Consider the following 21,854-nt stretch of genomic DNA (forward strand, 5'->3'; position numbering starts at 1 on the left):
TTAACACCCCCCTAGAATTTAAAAGTCGGTATCATCCTGTTTTGTCTTCAGACTTTTTACTCTACAGTTTCTGCTTTCCCCTACCCCGTGATTTGTCAGCAGAATGCTTTATCTCTGTTAAATGACAGACTACATTCCTACAATCAAGAATACTACAGAAAAAGCTTCTCTCAGTCTCTTCTGTACTTTAAATAATGAAGTTTTTCCTTTCAGCTAGTAATCAGAAGCCTCAGGATTGCTGCCAAATGTGTTTCTTGGATACCAGGCAAAGGCTTCCTGTCTTCCATTTAGTTCTTTAGTTCCATTTTCTGAGTTAAACTGAAGGCTCCACAAAATATTTATTCACAGTTTATTAACTTGCAAAAAGGAATAGGTTGTGCCTTCATTAACTCCTACCAATGCAATCAGTAAGAAAACGTAAAATGTTATTTTGACTGTTCCAGTTTAAAATTTAAAACTATTTCATATAAAAATCACCTAAGTAACACAAAAGAGGGCAGGGAGATACAAGCCTCTTCATAACTTTATTTCTTGTTCCCTATGAGATAATCTCTAAACTTCTTAAAGGATTTAGTTTTTCCTCTTGTTTCCTTGGAAGTGAAAGATAGATCAGGAAGAGAAGAATTCACTTAACACACAAAGCTGTGACCTCTACTAAAAGATAAGGTAGGGTGTTACAAGCCTTAGCTGTGTCCATGAGATACTCACGAGAGATGGTTACACTTCACATTAAATGAAACAGAGCAGTAGCTTTGCCTGCCACTCTCCAGGACACAGGACTCACCTAAACCTTCCTGCTACTGCAAGATGTATGGCAAATGTAAGTCATCCTCTGCTTTCAATTTGTCTGCCATTTACAAACCATTTTTCCTTCTTTTCAGCTGTTACCTATAGGTTTCAAAATTTTATTCTCCCTTTTTTTTTGAAAGCATGACCCTATTCTTCTCACTGTTATTTCTGTTCCATGTCAAAGCTGGAAGCACTGGGTTGTATTCAAACTGGTTTCCTGCATAATACAATATAACCAACTGCCAGAGCTGTCTGACCAGGCAATATGGAGCAGATTTTGCTGAAAAGGACAGTTTATTGAATTCACAGAAGTCCCATTATGAGGATTTTTCCGAATTTAATTTACCGTCAGTTTAGTAAATTGCGTTTCTAAGCATCTATTTTCAAGTTACTATGGAAACAAAACCTGATACTTCTGTCACAACTGAAAATTTAAGAGGAGCAATTTTAATGAAAAGTGCTTAGTGTCACAAAGTGAAGTTTTGGAGTTTTTTTAAGCAAGTTTTGAGGCGGGGCACGGTAGGGGCAGGTACGGGACCAGACCCATTTCCCGAGCCAGAGCTCCCTCCAGCGGCGTCCCGGGGGCTCCGGAGCGAGCTCGGGGAGTCCCGGCACACAAGGGCTGCCGTTTCCCCGGGCCCGTTGCCGTTTGCAGAGGAAAAAGCTTTCTTTTAATTAAAGGAAACAAGGGGGACAAAATAGTACCCAGAAGATAAGAAAGTTCATAACTTTAAGGTAACTGAATTCAACTCATGCCAGCTGCATCCCAAACTGTCACAACACACACAATTTTTTTTTGAAGTAATTTAAAACAAAATAACTTTGATTTGGAGAAGTGCCACATTTTAAATACCAGGCTTTTCTCCTTTTTTTTTTTGCCCCAAGATCTGCTGATAAAAATGAGAAAGAAACAAATATGTTCTTTGAACTGCATGCTTCAGCCTTACTCAGAAATGAAGTATGCCCATTTCATCTGGCTTGAGGGGAACTGGTTTCTTTACTGATTGAAATAAGATTTCAAAGTTCAGAAGTTTATCTGAAGATATCCAAGATTAACCACAATAGTTGTTCTTTTCCTAGTGAGCCTGCTTCTCTGATCATGAAGGCAGAACAGGAAGACTTCAGCAAGACAGCACGGCCACCCCATGTTATTTTCAGCACTACATTCCCTCTTCTTCTGACACAACGCTAGGAATACCCACGTTCCTTATCACAGAGCCAGTCTGCCTCTGCTTAACTGCCACATGGCAAATTTCTGAGATGCAGAAAAAAGGCAAATAAGCAGCAAGAGATAGGAGTTTAAGTCCTTTACCACAGGAAGGGAGCTGCTAGCATGTAACACAGCATAAAGCTCACCACCTGATGACTGCAGTTATTTGGTACATGACGTTAAAGAACGGTTCTCAGCTTTAATCAGAGATGGTTGGAAAGCACTCTGGGGAGAGCTCTGGCCTTGAGAAAAGCCTGCCCCTCTCAAGCCTCAGACCTCTGGTAGAGAAGGGGTGTTTTGTCAGTGACTCCCACCTCCAGTGCCACAGGGCTCAGACACAAACAGCCTGGCTGCAGCTACCGCCTGGACACAGCTGAGCTACAGGAAACCGGGCGGGATGTGGGTGGAAACTTGCAGGGGGTAGCAATGGGTATCCACTTGCAAAGACAAACAAAATGGAACTAAGCATTTCTGCAGTTTCTCTTGACATTTTCTTCACAGGGGTCAGATGCCAAATTCCCTTATTCCTTACAGACATGAGATAAGGAAGGGAAAAAAAAGGAAGAAATCTCCAATACTTGGCTGATACACTAAGCTGCGTTTTCAACATAATACAGATTTAAAACATAGGAAAACTGCACATACGAAAAAGTCAGATTCCTTTGGAAATCCCCTTTTTTGGGGACTCCTCCCCTTTCCTGTTTAATTTGTAAATTTTAAACTGGTGACGCTGCAGTTATCTCATGAAAGGAAAAACTAGTGTGCTCTGTTAAAACCACTAACCAAAATCATAATTGGGGCAAACTCTTTAGAACACCACCTTAATACTTCAAATAGTCTTAGATGAGAATGAGGGAAGCCAGCCTTCCCTTCAGGGGAAGTTTGATTACATGATCTTAAATCCCCCAATCGTCTGTGTGAACCCTGTGTCCAAATCATGAGAGCCATCTCTGGGGACTGTAAGTCTGAATATCTGAACAATGACTGTTTCTCACAAACCCTTCCATTATTTTTTTTCAGGCTTTTCCCCACACACACACTTTGAATTACAAAAAATAATAAGTAATTAAATAACACAGGAAGAGATTCTACTTTCTTACCTTTCCCCCTTCCCAAACCTCTCATAAGAAGTCAGAAATGTCATTATTCACGTGAAGGAGTATGATGACAAGTTGAGTTATCTTTCACATTTTTGCAGAGTACAAAGGTAACAGATACATGAATAAACAATTTCTCCTTTTAGTACTAGAGAGGATCTGCAAGACAATTTTAGTATTTTTCTCCACTAAGTCACATATTATTCCTGAAGGCTAAAGTTTGTTGGGAGCTGAAAGGCAGACATGTCATACTTTCACATACTCTGTCCATGTTATTAGTTCAGTGACAGATATAAAACTATTCCCATTTTAACTTGTTATTCAAAAGTGTTTCAAATTGGCAAAGCTTAGATAGACATTGGGTAAGGCTCCAGGCTTGCACTTATGCTGAAATCTACAGTAAAACTGAGATCAACTGAAGCTAAAGTTATGAAGTAACCTTTAGAACCAAAACAAATAATGCAACAGGTACTGGTGCATGGTTAAATAAACTCATAAAAATCTATATATAAGGATAGATATGCCCTTCAGTACACTGTTCTGACACAGCACTTTTGAATTAGTCAAGAAATACTGCTCCAGTTTGTAAAACTGTTTCATTTTGGAAGGCTACAAATGTGACAATCTTATGCATTTATCTAAACACAAAGATCTATCTTATACATAAAACTTTTATCAGTTGAACTTTCTCAAAAACAACACATAACTCTAGACATCAGAGTTTTGGCTACATAAAGGAAGAAAGGAAATGCTTCCTAACCTAAGATGAAATGTTATTCTTTGTTATTTTTTCTGCAGTCTTTGCACTCATGGAAATAACTGTGGTGAAATATTTTGTTTAAACTAATTTATCTGAGACACAATGAAAACTGGAGAGAGCACATGCAATGGAAAATATTGTAAAAATTGTAAAGACTGTAAAAATCTGATATTCAGCAGTTTCTAATAAATTATATTTCCTAAACACCCACTGTAAGTATGTTGATCTAGTAATAATTTGACTCTTGGCTGTAATAGGATTAGTTACAAATATAAGTTCAAAGCATAGAGGAAAGAGTCACAATTCATCAGCAGCTGGAATTCAGTAACAGCTTTCAGGAATGTGTTTATTCTGGTCAAGGACAAGATTCTGTCACAAGCTGGACTAGTTTCGTTTAAGATGGATTATGGGTAGGCTAATGAGCAGGTGTGGTTTCCTCTATAGAATAAGTAAGTTCTTGAGTGAACTTGGTTGATGGTTTCTACAGAATACTTTCATTGCATTTTATATATGCCTCAAAATATCACACACCTTTGCTGCCTCTTTTCCTTTAAAAGGTATGCACTGTTGCAGATGGACACATTCAGTGGCAGCTTATTACCTCAAGAAGCCAGATTACTTTTTTTTTTGCTAAAGCATTCTTAAAATAAGTAGACATTAAACAACTGCTGTTTATCCCTAGTTACCTTCTCCAGGGGTTTCTTTCATCTTGGCTTAAACCTTTGTACAGTCTGTTCAGCACTAACTTGCTACCCCTCTCCACAGTGGTTACCTTCTCACACTACATTTAGAGGGCCTGGTCTACTTGTAACAGCTGCAACATAATTCAGAAAAATTTAAATAGACCTAAAGGTATAATAACAGTATCCTTACATTTATGTGACATAAAAATGTCCCTTTTACTCTCCTTTGAAATGAAACCTTTTGTTGAGAATAGGTGTCCATTTAAAGAACAGACACAACACAAACTAGTAAACGAGAGAACATTTTTTTCCACAGAGAATGTTTGCACCCATTACAGAAAACAGGCCCTAATAGGAGAGGTTGTTAAAGACATGTAGTTCAAAATATGTAAACATTAGTTGAATCTAAATTTTAAGCAGGAAAAGAAGGTATTAAGAAAAAAATTCTAAAACCTACTTCTTGTTGTTTAAAGATAAACAGTGAGGAGGAAATTAAAGCCCTTTCCCTCAACCCATGTTGCTCTGTGACCTCCAAAACTACACCCAAAAACTCCAAAACCTAAATCCATACTCAAAACAAAGGGAAAAAAATATTTGCCACATACCCTTCAGATGGAAATATCTGGTAAAGCCCAACTGCCTTGATAACTTGGCATTCAAAAATGCAGAACTCCTAAATTATTCCTCTTGCTGGTTCAAAAGGAAAACCCCTTAAGCTATTTCCCTTCACGCTCCCCCTTAACAGATTCCTGCAGTACAGCCTTTTTAGCTTGTTTAGCACTACCTGTCAAAGTTCTCCTCCTTGCTGATGTCTGCTTTAATTTTGTAATGAAAACATGCACAGTGTTCAGTTAAAAGTAACATTCTGATTTTCCATCAGCTATGCTCAGTCAGGGTTGCAGGCAAATGACAGGTCAGTGAATCAGTTTGGGCCTGAGATTCAGTTAATTTAATAAAATGGGAAAAACTACTGACATGGCATAAAAAAAAGTCTTACTAGAAAACAAAAATAACTCTATGAGATGATGACAAAAATTACAGATAGTGTTGTGAGTGTGGCTGGATCCCACAGGTGCTCAAGTAGGAGTTAGAGGAGAAAAGGGCAGACAGAACTGGAAGGGACTAACAGGGACTTTCCAGGGAATAAAGTCATGCAAGGCCACCAGCACCTCAGTAACTGTGTCAGTAATACCAGATAAGGCTGAGATTATCTGAGTAACGGTATCTAAGTAACCCAAATCTCAGTGCACATGTAGCAAAACCAGGGCCAATGGGGAATAAGCAACTAGGGGTGGGTTGTTTATTTGGGAGGAGACTGAGATAGAAAAACAAGTGTAAGGACAGCAAAAACAAGAGCCAGGAAAAGGCAAAAGGAATGAGGTGTGCAAGTCATTACTGATGCTGCACACAGAACCTGTCAGGCAGCCCTGGGTTTCATCACCACTCCTCGGCAGGACAATAAACCAAACCTGTTGTTCTGACCATATCAAAAAGTGGAACCTGCCTCCCTGGCCAGGAGAATTCAGGGAGAGGCAAGCAGGGCACTCTTCCTGATCAGTGAGGGAACAACTGGCTGGCACTCAAGGTCTGGTTGTTGTGCCCTCTACAGCTGCCAGCAGAGGCAGCTGCCCACTTCCTAACAGGTTCTTCAGTTGTGAGTCCTAAAATTCTCTACAAGTTTCAGGTTCTTTGTTCTTTATTGGTTTGCTTTCTTTCCTTAGCTGAAAAGTTCTAGAAATCAGACAGTGTGCACAACACACCAACTGCCTTATCTGACGAAAGATGATACCAAAAAAGGTTTCAAAGCAATGGCTATATAGGACCTTAAATTTTTTTTTGCAGTCTAACTGCATTTTTCAGTAGTATTTAAACAGAACACTCTTTTTAATTTTAATTTGACTGTGTAGTATTAAAGCAGGAGTTAGTGATGCCTGGTCATATTTTCATGTTAAGACCATGTTGAACACATAAAGTGAACTTGAAGTGGAGTTATTTCACCTGTAGTAACGTAAAACCGATCTCTTTCCAATTTTCCTGTAATAAACATAATCAAGACTTATTTGCTTTCTAATGAAGCATTGTAAAATCCTTCATATTAAAAAAGAAATTAAATTTGTTTCATATAAAGAATTAAAAACAGGGTCTGAAACAATAACTGAATCTGAATGGTCCCTTCTGGTGCCTGTGTAAGGCCAAAACAATACCTCAAAAAGCTGAGAATTGTGCAGTCCACGTAGAAACAAACAAAGCTTCATATAGCAACTGCTTTTCATCACATTGTGTGATAATAATAACATTAGAAACTAAATGAAAGAGCTCTTATCTGGAAATAGAGTAAAATAATTAAAAAAAAATTAAAAACGCACAAAGAAAACAAGGACAATGTGCAAGTGTTACTAAAAAAAGCAGGAGAGGACACAACATTTCAGCTGTGAGCCTAATGTGTTCTGTCAGTACAAATCACAAGTCAGTGGTAAAAGCAGTAATGCAGGAAGAGGAAACTTCACCTTGTTCATCATCTACATTTTTATTTAATAAAAAGATAATCATCCAATCCTGTGATTCCTTAGCTCCACTTGAAAATAAAATGTGAAGTTTCATCCCAGAGGAGTTTTCTTGTTATTCATTACATTGTTTGGTTGTGCAAGACACAAACCAGGCCTGTAGTAACAAGGCTGTTTTGGCAGGGAAGAAGGAAGTTCACAAACTCTGCTTCTAAACTGCCTCCTTGGCCTGTGCTCAAGCTGATACACCGAGTTCACCTCTCACCCCCATATCCATCAATCTGCTGGCTCACGGTCTGGCTGCCAACGTGGCCTCAAGATGCCAAGTGGCTTCAGAAGCCACTCAGCTCACAGGACAGGTAAGTCTGCATCATGCTTGTGGCAAACTTCCTCCCCACAGGTATAAGAATGGCATCCCACTGGTTTGAGCAACCTCACCTTCCCAGAGCTTTAGATTTATTTTTTTTATCACAAGGACACATAAATGCTACAGTATGTTAAATATTGCTTATATCAGGCCTGATGATACTGCTTAACTCCTAAAGTTGCAAGTCTACCTTGTAGGGCAAAGAAGTGCTCCTCCACACACTCCTAACTTTTCTTCCTACCTGACTGCCCACTAAAAGGAAAATCCTGTGTATGAAAAACACACAAACCCCATCTAGAAACATACCAAGCTGTAAAGTAAGCACAATCCAAAACAGTCAAGCCAGATAGGCATGCCAGACAGTTCTTAGAGTAGCTGAATTTAGCCTTGCCAAAATAAAAGATGAAGCCAAGTAGAGTAATACACAAATAAACCAAAATGTGAAGCCTTATTGGGTTTAGCCACATATGTTAAACCATGCAATTCCCAAAGGCTGTACACACAGCTTCCAAAAACACCAAAAAAACCATACCTCTCCTTATGAGGGTTTTTTTTCTTTCTGCACATCTCTGAACCAGACTAATAATTACAGTCCACAGGACTCTTTCCAATAGCCATTCTCTGCCCTGCCACTATTTTTCTCCCTCAAGAACTAGTCTGCATTTTCCTTTGAAGCTCTTGGCTGCTGCCACACCTGCAAAACCAGAGGCAGATATTACCATCATCCACTGACCCAGATTACTGCAGACTGAATAAACACATTGATGGAATGTAGGGCCCCATAAACACCTGCCTAAGAAGGAGCAGAGAAGCCATCAGCAGACTGCACTTCCCAATCCAGCCACTGCAACTACAAGCTATGTGGAGGAACTGAAAATGAAGAGTACCCTGACAGACAACGAGGGAAGAAGCCTTCAAGCACTCAGATCTGTTCCCCTTTGGCAAGCAACCTACTCAATTTTCTACACCACAAGCCTATTAATCATTTCAAAGGGCCTTTTCTGCTCTTTCTCATATGCCAGACCAGTAATCTGTTCCAGCAGACTCTCCTCAGGGCTCAGCCTTACTCACCTCTTCCCCAAGGAGCACCCTCTCTGAAGCACAACCTGGGTTTATCCAGAGAGAAGTCAGGAAGCTGGTTTTCTGTTTCCTGCCCTTATAGAGACCCCATTCTGTCATCATCAGCCATACACGTGCCACAAATTTTGGAGCCTTCCAGCAGCCCCCACCTAACAAGGGGCTAATGACAAAGAGACTACACCTCAGGAAAGGCTCAATAGTGCCTCGCCAGGCATTAAAAGACAAACCTCTAATTAAACACAACTCAGGTTTTTATTTGTCTGCTAGAAGTGGTTCCCAGCTGGGGCCTTGGGGCTGGTACACTGTGAGTCACTCTGGGCCCCGCATAGCAACTGGTGCTTCAGATCCCAGTAGCGCAGCAAAGCACAGAAACTGAGCAGACGGGTACCAATGCTATTTATAACTACTTAGCAACATGTCCCTGAAGAAGGTTCAACAAGACCAAGTGCTGGCGCCTAAACTTTGGCGCAACAACCCCAAGTGGTGCTACAGGCTGAGGGCAGAGTGGCTGGAGAGCTGCCCAGTGGAGATGGACCTGGGAGTGCTGGTCAACAGCAGCTGAACTTTAACCAGCATGTGCCCAGGTGGCCATCCTGGCCTGTACCAGCAATAGTGTGGCCAGCAGCAGCAGGGCAGTGATTGTCCCGCTGTCCTGGGCACCAGTGAGACCACAGCTTGAGTGCTGTGCCCAGTTCTGGGCCCCTCAATTCAGGAAGGACATTGAGGGGCTGGAGGATGCCCAGAGAAGGGAACGGAGCTGGGGAAGGGTCTGGAGCACGTCCTGTGAGGCTGAGCAGGCTGGGGGTGTTTAGTCCAGAGAAAAGGAGCCTCAGGGGTGACTTCATCATTCTCTACAACTCCCTGAAGGAGGTTGTTGTCAGAGGGTTGTCCGGCTCTTCTCCTAGCAACAAGGAACAGGACGAGAGGACGTGGCTTCAAGCTGCGCCAAGGAAGGTTTGGGTTGGACATTAGGAGGAAATTCTTCACAGAAAGGGTGATTAGACATTGCAATGCGCTGCCCAGGGAGGCGGTGGAGTCACTGTCCCTGGAGGTGGTTAAGCACTCAGGCGCTCCGGGCTGGGTGGCAAGGTGGGGATCGGTCACAGGTCGGACTCGATGACCGCGGAGGTCTTTTCCAACCTCACTGACTCCGTGACCGTGACACGAGGGGAGGGGCAGCTGCGGACCCTGTTCCGGTGGCAGAGCCCGCCCGCGCACAGCGCCCCCTGCTGCGCCGCGCCGCAACTGGGTCAGGCGGCCCCGCGGCGGGGGCGGGGCCGCGCTGCCCGCCCGTCGCGGGCGCGGTGACGCAGCGCGTGCGCGGTGACGTCGCGGGCGGCCCGTGCCCGTGTCCTGCCGCCGGTCCCGGCCCTGCCCGCCCGCCTTCGGCCCGCCCGGCCCCGCTCGGCCCCGCCGCCCGCACGACATGGCCAACGTGGCCGACACCAAGCTCTACGACATCCTGGGGGTGCCGCCCGGCGCCTCCGACAACGAGCTCAAGAAGGTGCGGCGCAGGGGCGGAGGCCGGGCGGTGTGTGGGGGGGAGGCCGGGCCCGGTCGGGCAGGGCCCGCGGACGGGCCGTGAGGGGAGCGGGGCCGAGGGGGCGGCGGGACCGGGGCCGCAGGGAGGGCGCAGCGCGGTGCTCGGGAGGCAGCGGACAGGGTGAGGGCCGGCAGGAGGAGGAGGGGGCGGTGGGGCCCGGCCGCACTCGGCCCGGCCCGGCCCTGCCCCGGCGGGCTCCGGGCGCGGGCGGGACGCGGGCGGGACGCGGCTCGTCCCGGCACCGCGCGGTGCGCGGGTGGGAAGGGCTTTTTGGGAGGGGGGGGGGAATCCCCGCGGGTGGATCCTCCCCGGGGCCATTGTCCGCCCCACGTGCGGGCCCGGGGGGGCCTCAGTCCCGCTCTCACATGGGATCCCTCCGGGGCCGGCGGGGCGAGGTAAACAAAGAGCGGAGGTGAGAGCTCGCAGCCGGGTCATCACCACAGCGATCGTACCCTGTAGCGTATGAAGCACTTTTTTTGTGGAAGGCCGTAATGACCGTTCACACGTGAGGGAGGAGAATGAACCAGACAGTTCACTCGCAGTGGCTTCCGCGGGTGGGTGGTGCTGGCACCAACAACTGCGCCTTACCCGGCATGCTCGCGGCAGCCTCATTTGTGCAGGGATCGGCGATTGCAGTGTTGAAATATAGTGCTGGAGATGGAAGGTTGTGCTTCGTGTATAGCACTGTCCAGGAGAATATTGTATTTTCTTACAGGACTATCTTAAATATATCTGTGTCCTGTAAGAATGAAAAACTCGGGACAAATTTTCCACTAGAGTAGCCTGCACTGCTCAGTATTAATTACTACAGGTTAAACTAATCAGGGAATGTAAAGTTTCCAGCTGCTACAGCAAGGAGTTCATCTATGTGTTGCTGTCATTGAGAGGTTTCATGGATGGTTTAAAATCTGGTATTTTAGCATGTTTACAACAGTATAGAAAAGAGAAGAAAAATAGTTGATATCTCAGTCAAAAGAGGCTGAGAGAATAGGTTTTAACAATGGTTACATTAATCTTTAAGTTATAATATGTTGCTAGTGTAGACCTTGATTCTGGATCTGTTTCTGATTAAATGAATTGTGGTGGCTTCCTTTAGGGCCATGGGTAGTTGTAAAAATTGCTCTGGCCTGGAATGCTGTTATCAGCAAAGAGACATCTTTTTGAAGATCATCGTGTGAACTCCTTTCTTCCTGATTAGATAATGTTACTTAGGTTATCAGTTCAGTGGTATTTTGTTTTTTTCCTTGGCTAGACTCCTTAAAATATGTGGGGGAAATCCATTTTTATGGAATGCATAGATTCGTGGACAATTATGCTTTGTTACTGATGGGTAATTTGTCCTGAAGACGTGTGATTTTTGGTTTTTTTATTTACTGTGGTTCAGAATATTTAGCTTGTAAATCAACGTTCTCGTTTTATTTCATTAATTCATTATAAAGCTTCATTTCTTGATTGAGTCCATGCAGAAGTACAGAGTGTTTCCAGATAAAATCAGTAAAGCGAAGTAATTGTGCAGATATAGAAAAAGGAAATTTACTTGTTCAAAAGTTGTAAAGGTGTGATCTCTGTAAGGCTTTGTGTGTAAAGCTCTCTTAACACTGTAGTTCTAAGGAGTTAGTTTAGGTGCTCAGTTGTACAGAAATAAAGCCTTTGGAAAGTCCACTCTAAGAAGTGATGTTTCAGTTTTTTGCAATTGCATCACTGTAGCTTTTTAAAATATGTATAATTTAGAGAATAAAAGACTGTATACAACGTAACTTGTTAATATCTGTTTCTTGATTGCTTCTGAGGGGCGTGAGCTGGAGTGGGGGAAGGGTTGTGGTCTTTGCTGTCAGAAACTCAAATTGTAGGAATAGTCTCTGCTTATTGTGTTAATTTGATTTGGTCCTCCAGAGTGTAAGTGGAACAGATGAAGTGCTGCTGAAGAGTAAGTGATGATCCTGGGAGTCAAAGCACTGGTCAAAAAAAACATTCTGAAAAATTTCTACTGGATATTTGGCTGTGCTTGTTTCTCCTGCTGTTTTAGAACAGTGAAGTTAAATAAATATGTACATTTCTGCACATGTAACTCATGTACTTAGTTCAAAGTGAGATGAAATCTTCCATTATTGGTAGGTAAGGAAGAATAAAATGATGGTTGTGAGGAGTGGTTGGTAGGGTTGAATGAGAAGCTGAGGCAGCCATTTTGTTGTTAGTTACTGCTGTGATTGAGGGGAAAGACAAATGGGCTGAAATTTGCTGTTGTGTTATACATTTTGAGTGGGTTCTCTAGAGTAAGTAATTTTAATGAAAGTCCAATAGGATTCTTCCTGTAAGCTGATGAAGAGAAGCAGAAAAACTAGTTCCAGCTATTGTGTGCTATAGCTGTGTTTAAAATCCAAATGTAGTTAATTTATGCATGTAGCAATGTCAGAATATTTTTATATATCATTTCAATGTATGAGTGATTTTGAAACTATAATTTTTTCATTTTGATTTTTTAGGATTTTCCTTCTTTTTTGGGGACATTACTTGAGTTTCTTAGAAAACTGATTAATTGAAATTTAAACTAATTTCTGCCTTTTTCAACTAGGCATACAGAAAGCTGGCTAAGGAATACCATCCTGATAAGAATCCAAATGCAGGTGACAAAGTAAGACAACTTTTTCTTTTTAAATGCCCTAAGTTTGCTACTACAGTAGCATCTAAGGAACAAAGTACAGGTTTTGGGGCTTGCTATTCAATTTGCTCAAAAATAATAACTGTGAGAGGGAACCGCATTGGGTCAACTTTTTTCCCCAGTCTCAAAATTTGCCAGTGTGCCTCATGACAAAATGCAGCAGTTGGCTGAGTCAGATTGGTTGAGAAGGTAATGCTGAGGAGAAAGCTGCCTCTCTTCATCTGGTGAGATGGTGTCAGCTGGCATTGGCATCTATGTAGGTATTTGAAAAAGGTAGTCAGTTTTCCAAGTTTTTCCAACATGGAAAAGTGTATATTGTAGAGGTTCTTGAAACTGCTGCAGCATAAAACAAATTACATGTATGGGAAGGTTGAATTAGGTTTGTTATGCTAAAAGCAATTTAAAAATTGTCAATTAGGTTGACTCAGCTGATTATCTTTAACAAAATTGAAGTCCTAATGGCTGCTTAAGGGTGAGCAGAGATGATGTGAAAAGATACTAATTTGTTATACGGACAAACACATTAATATACATTTTAGTAAGTTATGTAATTGTTAGTGTATTTAAAGTGCCTAACATATCTTGAAATCTTTGCCATTAGTATGTAGCTCTGTTGGGTATTTTCCCCGTTGGCTTCTGCAGTCTTGTGTACTTGGGGGTTTTCTTCAGTTGGATTTTTTTTTTTATTTGTAAGAAACCTTGTCTTATGCTAAGCACAGTAAAGAACAAAGCCAACCAAGTTTTGAACTAAAATATCTTATTTTATGGTAAGGAGTAGCACAGCTAAATAAAAACTAAGCCCAAGTTTCATTTTTAAGTCTTGCTTAGAATAAGTTATATTAGAAAGAGAGTGGAAAACTGTTCCATAATTGGTGGATGTTCATGCTGGGCAAGAAACAAGTAAAATACTGCCTTGAAGTTCTAAATTATCATGCACTGTTTTGACTCTGTTCCTCTTCTAGTTCAAAGAAATAAGCTTTGCCTATGAAGTATTGTCAAATCCGGAGAAACGTGAGTTATATGATAGATATGGAGAGCAGGGTCTCCGAGAAGGGAGTGGAAGCAGTGGAATGGACGATATTTTCTCCCATATCTTTGGTGGTGGATTGTTCAATTTCATGGGTGGTCAGAGTAGAAGTCGTAATGGTAGAAGAAGAGGAGAAGATATGATGCATCCACTCAAGTGAGTATCTTGGTACTGCAGTTTGTACTTTGAAGCTTTCCTGATCAGTACTTGACTCTGCTGGTTTCTGTTCTTGATATGCTTCTCAGTTAAGATCCCCTGCTGTCTGCAGTGGTTTTCAGACCTGCATGTTATGTGTAGGGTGGCCAGTGGATTTACCAATGGTTGGTTAATCTATATAACCATGATTTGCCAGGTTATTAGAATGTATGTACTTCGATAGCTTTATTTTCCTTTGTTTTGCTCCTTAACTATGTTTGATAGTTCTGATCTGAAAAAACCTTTAACAACCAAGTATTACTCATTAGCTGGATTCTTAGGAAAGTGGAGATGCTCTGTAAAGACTTAAGTTGGCTTGCATTTATAGTCCACTACCAGCTGGAACTACAGTTGAACCCTGTAATTAATAGAAAAGTGTGTGTGGCGGATTTGGTTTTGGTTTGGCTTTTTTTCAAAGCCATTCTTGAATGTCACATCTAATTGTGTTTTGTAGATCTCTTCCTGCAGTCATGACTGGCTTTTTGCCTGTTGAGCAGGTCCTTCCTAAGTTCTCAAGTTAAGCTACGTCTTTCCTGTGGTCAGCAAACCATGCTTTGTAAAATCTGTTTAATTTTACATGCTTAGTTTAGCAGCTAGTACTGCTTGGTATATTATTAATTAACTTTGGTTTTGTTGTTATTTGTAAACACTTATGCCAAGCAACCTTTTCACTATACTTTGAGTTGCAATTTCTATCCACCAACAAACCCTTGTAGGAGAAACACTAAATATACGTACATAATCTTCTAGCAATAAATAAAGGTTATTGGAGTTTGATAGTGTATTCAAGAGCTTCTAAAAAAATTAAAATATGAACAAGTCTAAAGGATTAAGTGGCCTTGAGGATGTGCTAACCCCACCTCACTAAACTCTCGTGTGGAAAGCCAATACAGTAGTAGGTATTCTAAATGTGTTCTTACATATTCGTGCCATAAATATTGTCTGGACTGTCTCACCTGCCTGGTAGAACTACAAATAATAATTAATTATGACTATATAATAACACCTAAAATACTAGATCAGCTTGTTTCCTGTTGTGAAACACAAACAGTCCTATCTGGTTTCTTCTTAAATTACAGCTTTTCTCTGAAACTGTGTTCAGGTTTACAAGTGTATATTGACATGCATGGAATATTATTTTAGTAACTCCTCATGAAAGCCAAAACGATGCTTTAAAATCATATTTTAATAGCAGATTTAGTCTTTTTATGAAGTTCTATTTTTCTTTCAGTTGTCCTAGGCAAGTATTTTAATTACATGGGGAAAGTAAGTTGTTAATTGATAACCCAGGAGAAATGCTTTTTCTTGTAGAGTCTCTTTAGAAGATCTGTATAATGGAAAGACAACTAAACTACAACTTAGCAAGAATGTCCTTTGTAGTGCATGTAATGGGTAAGTTTGTTTGTAGTTTTGAATTCTCTGGTTGCTTTGTTGGCACATAGTGTAATGAAGGATCTCCTGTGTCAGATCTTTATCAGTATTTGACTTACTGGAGCCTGCTTTCAGACTAGCAAATTGTTGAACTTGAATGATACTGTTGATGGAACTGGAACTATTCAAGGGCTTTGTCTGGGGGAAAGGTGGGAGAGGAGAGAACTTAATTCTAACTGGCAGTGCCGTTAGGCATGTAGGCATGTTAACCTTCTGATGGAGGGGATTTTTTTGGTTGTATGTTTCTGAAAAACTAACTTTCCATGCAACTGGTGGTTTCCATTGCAGGCAGGGAGGGAAGGCTGGATCTGTTCAGAAGTGCAACGCGTGCCGGGGCAGAGGTGTCCGTATCATGATCCGACAGCTCGCCCCAGGGATGGTTCAGCAGATGCAATCTGTGTGCTCTGACTGCAATGGAGAAGGTAGGCCAAGCTGTGCTCTGCTGCTAAATGTGTGTGGTTGGATTCAACCTTCTGCTTAAGTCTCAGGAGGAACTTATCCAGGACAGTTCTGCCCCCATCTACTCAGCTGTGTCTCAATTTGGTGTCAACATGGAGGAATCATTTTACCCAGAACAGCAGCAAGATTTACAGTGTTAATGCTGAAAAGCAGCCTAGAAGCTTGAACAACAGGGATTGATTGTTTTTGAAAACACTTAGATGTGGGTATTACTTACTGCTCTTATTCTTGTGTTAAAGCAAAAAACAAGATATTGCTGGTTTAGGAGCTATTTGTCTTTTTGCTTCTCCTAATATCCAAGGACAGTTTTAGGTTAAAAATGGAAACCTAAAATTGAATTTTTAACTTCTTCAAATTAAGAAGATATCTTTGGCTGAATTGGTTCTGTTTAGGGGGAACAAGCTCAGCACGTGATCTCCACTTAGTGTGATTTCTTTTTAGGTCTTCTTCATTTTGCAGAGTAGTTACATCACCCTGTGGATGATTTTACTCATCACAACACTCAGAAGTTACAAAGAGTTGTATTTTGTGACTAGTCAAAACATTTAATAAATTATGTTGTCTTTATCATTTCACATACCTAACCTACATATTTAGTAGTTTCAACTGCATCATAATGTTGTGCTTTGTTTCACTGAAAGGTGATTTAAGCTGAAGAGTTTAATGTTTTAAACCAAGTGCATCTGCTTGTGGCACTTAGTACTGTGTGTGCCATAATACTGTGGTTACTGTGTACAGAGACAACAGCTCACTTGACAAAGGTGAGGTAGAACAGAGCCTTGAAGCCATTTTGGATTGTCATCCTTCAGTTTGCTGGAAACAGTAATTACCTTTCTAGAGGTCACAGATAATGGGGAAAAACTACCCAGAGTTTCAGAGTATAGAGGTGAAATCCCTCGTGTCACAAAATGTTAGATTGTTTCTGTGGGAAAACCTGTGTATTGCTCTTACATGAAGCTGATTTGACCAGCTCCCTTCCCATGTTTGGTATGCAAGACTCCTGCTGGATGCATTTACACAGTACTGTGTTGTGGGGATATACTGGGAAATGGGGTAGGCAGGGAACAAAACCTAGTCATCCTTTTTTGCTGTTCTTAACAGAAGTGGAACTAAGTTTCCTAAATTCATTGAAATATTTTGAAATTTCTGTTCTGACTTTTAAGGGAGAAGAGATGCATCAGTGTGGCTTTAGCTTATATTATCCCTAACATAACAAGAAACAGCAAAATAGGCTTTTCATTTATTTTAAGGGTAGTAAGTTACATTGTAAGGACTTAAAGAACACAAAGTCTTGTTTTGCCATTCTCTAAAGCCCTCTCATTTTTCAAAATCCTTGATAAGACAGCTTGGAAGGTTATGTGTATCTTTGTTGTTATTTACTGACACCCCGCCTTTTTTTCTTTTTCCTTCCCTCCACCTCTCCCAGCTAGGGTAAATGGAGCCTGGATTTCCTCTTGGGAGGAATTCATAAAGGAACATCTAAATTGCTTGCTGTGTTGCATGAATTCTTGAGCCTGCTCTCAAATAGGTTTTCTTTAGAATTGGATGCAATTATGTGGAAATCTCTGAACTCAAAAATTGTCTTTATTTAGGTGAAGTAATTAATGAAAAAGACCGCTGTAAAAAATGTGAAGGAAAGAAGGTGATCAAGGAGGTAAAAATACTTGAAGTCCATGTAGACAAAGGCATGAAACATGGACAAAGAATTACATTCAGTGGAGAAGCAGATCAGGCTCCAGGTGTGGAACCAGGCGATATTGTCCTTTTGCTCCAAGAAAAGGAGAATGAGGTAATGCTTTTATCTTTTAAATGCCTTTTATCCTAGTTGTTAATATTTAAGTTGTATAGATGGCCATTCATTTAAAGTAATTCATATGGTTGGAGCTCTGGGAGAGATGGTGAGTAGCTTTTAATAAATTTATAGCATGTACTGTGGCTTTCATGGTGAGCCAGAGAAAACTGTGCAAGTCCTCAGCCAGAGGACAGGCAGATTCTGGTGCTTCCAACTGCTAATAAAAGGTAGCTTTCTCAGGTAAGCTCTGAGTGACTTTGATGCAGTAGATGCAGTGAAGAGCTGTTCAGGATGTTAACTTTAATCTGCTTTGCTTGTGACACTAACAAAATGCTAAGTGTTGCTTTTTTGAATGTCTTGTGACATGGCAGGGAACTCCTGATAAAATCCCCAGATGGTGCTTTCTGTGTCTGTTACTGTGGTTCTGGAAATACCACAAAATGGTGATGTTGCTGATTCACTTAACAAAGCAGAAGCATTATTATTTTATACTAGACTCGTGCTCACTGTATTCTGGAGTGTATAGGTTGCACTTTGGAATTAAATATGGCAATTTATCTTTTTCTGTTAAAACTCTCTTGGGGCAGAGTTGAGGTGACTGTGCTTTTTTTTGAATGCTTTTGTTTGAAAATGCCAGGTATTACTGTGATGAAATAAGAAATAGTTGGTGTGTTATACTTGGAGGGGGGTGTCTGTTGTGACAGAAAGAATAGCATTAGGTACAAATTTCAACTCCAGTCATATATTAAGGATATAATGTTGGTTAGCTGATAATTAGGTACTTTGTAAGATTTTCAAAGCTGTGTCAAGGACTGCTAATCTCCTGGTCCGTACTTTGTCCTAGAGAGTAAAACTAGATGGACTTTTAATGTTCTTAAAATTTTCCTTGAGGTGGCAGTCATGGTTCTGCCAATGGATAAATCTTAGTTTTACTCTGATTAAGAATCTTGAGCAATATAGCTTAAAGGTCACTTCTGACAGCTGTGGACTAACTGATTGAAGTCCTGCTGTAGATCCAGTTTGCTAAAGTAGATATGCATGATGACAACATAAAAGTTGAGAAACAAAGATGTGGTTTATATACTCAAGTGCAGGGGAAGTGCTGCGGTAACTTTTGTTGATATGTTGCTATGTGGAAGATGTTGGGGGCAAAAGAGCAGTGCTGCTATACAGGCTTTGTTTAATTTGAACCTTAGCTCATAGTAGTATGTAGTGTGGTTTGCCTTATCTTAGATGACACTTGTGTCAGAAACAAACTTTCCAAGCACGTTAAGCTGTCTGAATTAACAGAATCAAGTTAACTTACACAAAGGCTGTTGCTCTAACATTGAATTTTAAGGATAAATAATAATGAACTTATTAAATAACGAGCCTGGTGGAGTTATGATTATAGGACTAGAAAAGACATCCATTTTTATTTTTCAGGTGTTCCAGCGAGATGTGAATGATTTGCATATGACACACAAGATTGGACTTGTTGAAGCACTGTGTGGGTTTCAGTTCACATTTAAGCACCTTGATGGACGTCAAATTGTGGTTAAATATCCTCCTGGAAAAGTAATTGAACCAGGTAAGCTTGGCCTGATGAGGATTTTTTTGGTTATGCTTTTGTGATTCTTTAACACTTAATCCCATTCTTGTCCTGTTAACTGAACCTTAGCAAGGAAGACTAAGAGAATTATGTGGAGACAATGGTTCTGCAGTAGCACTCTCCAGCTTACTTCTCTTTGAATTCCAGGTTGTGTCCGTGTAGTCAGAGGTGAAGGAATGCCACAGTATCGCAATCCTTTTGAGAAAGGGGATCTTTACATTAAATTTGACGTTCAGTTTCCTGAAAATAACTGGATTAGCCCAGAAAAGCTTTCGGTAAGTAGTTTTTCATGCCTAACTGTGGTGTCTTATTTGACAGTGTGTGCCAAGGGCATGTGTTGTACCTCACGTGCTTGCTTTCAGTGCTTAAATTTAGATGCAAGTACAATTGTTCTTTTAACCTTTTTTATGGGCAACATGTTACTTAGAAATACTCATTGGAATAAGAATTTATTAACCTTTATTTAAGAGCTGTGCAGATGTCACGCAGGCGAAGGCAGGAGGAAGAATCTTTCTGTTGCTGTGTGATAAGTTGTCAGAGTGCGACTGTATTTACTGATTGCACTTTCAGTTGATGATATGTTGAGTTGGTTTTCTTTCTGTGGTGTCTTCCAATTGACACAAATACTTTTAAATGAGTCTGTGCTTCAGGGCTTTCATCAACTTAGACTTCTAAACCAGATCTGCTCTGTGAGGTGTCTTGAAGTTGTGGGAAACTGGTCACTTTTTACACAGCAGTTGTAGGTGCAATACTGAATGCATTTCTTTTCTTGGGGCAGGAACTTGAAGATCTTCTGCCAGCTAGACCAGAATTTCCAAATGTAATTGGTGATGCAGAAGAGGTAGATCTTCAGGAATTTGATACCACTCGTGGTTCAGGTGGTGGCCAGAGACGTGAAGCTTATAATGATAGTTCTGACGAAGAAAGCAGCCATCATGGACCTGGGGTACAGTGTGCCCATCAGTAAACATTTGTCTAAAAAGTTGCACAAGGATTTTCTTTCAAATTTTGCCTGACTTGTTTTCAACAATCCAGCTGGATTGTATAAGTAATCCAGATGAACCAATGGACATCTATTGCTGTATGTGTAACTTTTAAATTGGTCTATAGTATCTACAGAGTGTAATTTAAACTAACCACAAGCTTACATCTTCATTTTGACTGTGTAGCAGAATAAAGCACTTGAAAGGAAGACAAGACTCCTTTTCACATGGGTTTTAAGTTTGTCCTCGTATCTGTGCTTGATTTTTATCAGTTTTGTGTAGATTTTAAGTTTCATATTTTAAATTCAAATTCTACATTGTAAAGTTTGTGTACAATTTGTCCTGAGGCTTGGTATTTGGCTGCACCTGCATAAGCTGCTACAAGTAGAATCAAGAATTTCATAGCCTGTATCTATCATCTAGATGCATGGTAATAAATGGGCTTTGCACATAATGGGTTTAGAGCTGACTGGGAACAATGAAAGAATGAACTAGAAGTGGTTGTAAGTTTTTTCTACCATCTTGTGAACGGTTTCTGAAATTAAATAAAAGCAGTTGGTGTATAATATATTTCTTTTGCCTTGTAACTCTTACTTTTCCAGTGGCTTTAACTAGTCTGTGTATGAGGAGACTATGTAGATGATAGACATTTTGTAAACACAGGGAGGCTGAAGCTGCTTTAAGACTAAGCTAAGGTTAGGTAACAATTGTGTGCCACATAAAAGTCTTTTCCTGAAATGAAACTTGACTAAATGGGCACAGGGAAGGTTGCAGCCACGTCCCCTTTGTGTGAAGAAAACACAAGGATATCCGAATTCAGTTTGAAGATAAGAAAACATTTAAATGGGGATGATTATATTCTGAAATAATGGTGTTTTTCTTTTAGCCTTTGAATCCTACTCAAAGCCTGATTCAGCCTCACTTCCTAGAGAAATGTTTCCAGTTTAAAAAAAAAAATGTTTGACCTGGAAACATCATAAATGTAGATGGTTTTGTTACTTTTTTAGTAGTTTGCACTTTGTTTTAATTATGAAGATATTAAGTTCTCCAGCTTCAGTTCTGTTATTTTGAATTGGTAAAAATGCCCCAATAAGGCAAAAATGTGACCTTAATTAAGGAATGTTGTGCATGAACAATGTTGGGTTGGTAAGCTGTCTCTCTATAGCAAGGTTTCTCTCCCTGTTTAAGTGAGAAAGTTGAAGCTCTACTTTTCTTTACAAATCTGAAGTGTGACTTGTTTAGTTATTGCTCTGATAGTTGTTGACATTTTACCAATGAGGTTGGAGGGACAAACTCCAGGGGTTTCCATGTGCTTGGGTAGGCATTGGCATTTGAGTGTTGCTGAACATCCTTGTTATAGACTCTAAAAATGAAGCAAAAATAAATACTGTTTGATCTGTATTTCAGTATTGACTTATGCTGTGGCATTCTCTGGTGGATCTTTTATTTTCATTTATTAAAACTTTGTGTTGCTTTTTGTGAAGCCATGGTTACATGCTGATCCTTTCTCCCGACTAATTTCTCCAAGAAGTCAATCACTTTAACCTGTAATGCTTAAACAATTACAACACCTGTCTTCTGGTTTTAAGTAGTAGCTTTAAGATACACTTTGAAAAATAGAGTAATATTCTAAACTTTTAATCTCCTTTCAGATGGCTTTTTTGAGGGGGAAGAGAGGAAGGGA

At 40.7% G+C, this 21,854-nt stretch overlaps 1 protein-coding gene across 1 annotated transcript; it reads left to right on the plus strand.

Moving 5' to 3' along the window:
• Window positions 1-9,793: 9,793 nt before the first annotated feature.
• DNAJA2 (DnaJ heat shock protein family (Hsp40) member A2) lies at window positions 9,794-21,653 on the plus strand. The gene is made up of 9 exons (XM_027684927.1): window positions 9,794-9,994; window positions 12,606-12,665; window positions 13,655-13,875; window positions 15,226-15,306; window positions 15,634-15,767; window positions 17,397-17,593; window positions 19,022-19,166; window positions 19,335-19,462; window positions 19,966-21,653. The coding sequence occupies exons 1-9, from the start codon at window positions 9,917-9,919 to the stop codon at window positions 20,152-20,154; spliced, it is 1,233 nt and encodes a 410-aa protein (XP_027540728.1). The 5' UTR covers window positions 9,794-9,916; the 3' UTR covers window positions 20,155-21,653.
• The last annotated feature ends 201 nt before the right edge of the window (window positions 21,654-21,854 follow it).

Source organism: Neopelma chrysocephalum, unplaced genomic scaffold (assembly GCF_003984885.1).
Source record: "Neopelma chrysocephalum unplaced genomic scaffold, ASM398488v2 Primary Assembly neopelma1_68, whole genome shotgun sequence".
NCBI lineage: Eukaryota > Metazoa > Chordata > Aves > Passeriformes > Pipridae > Neopelma > Neopelma chrysocephalum.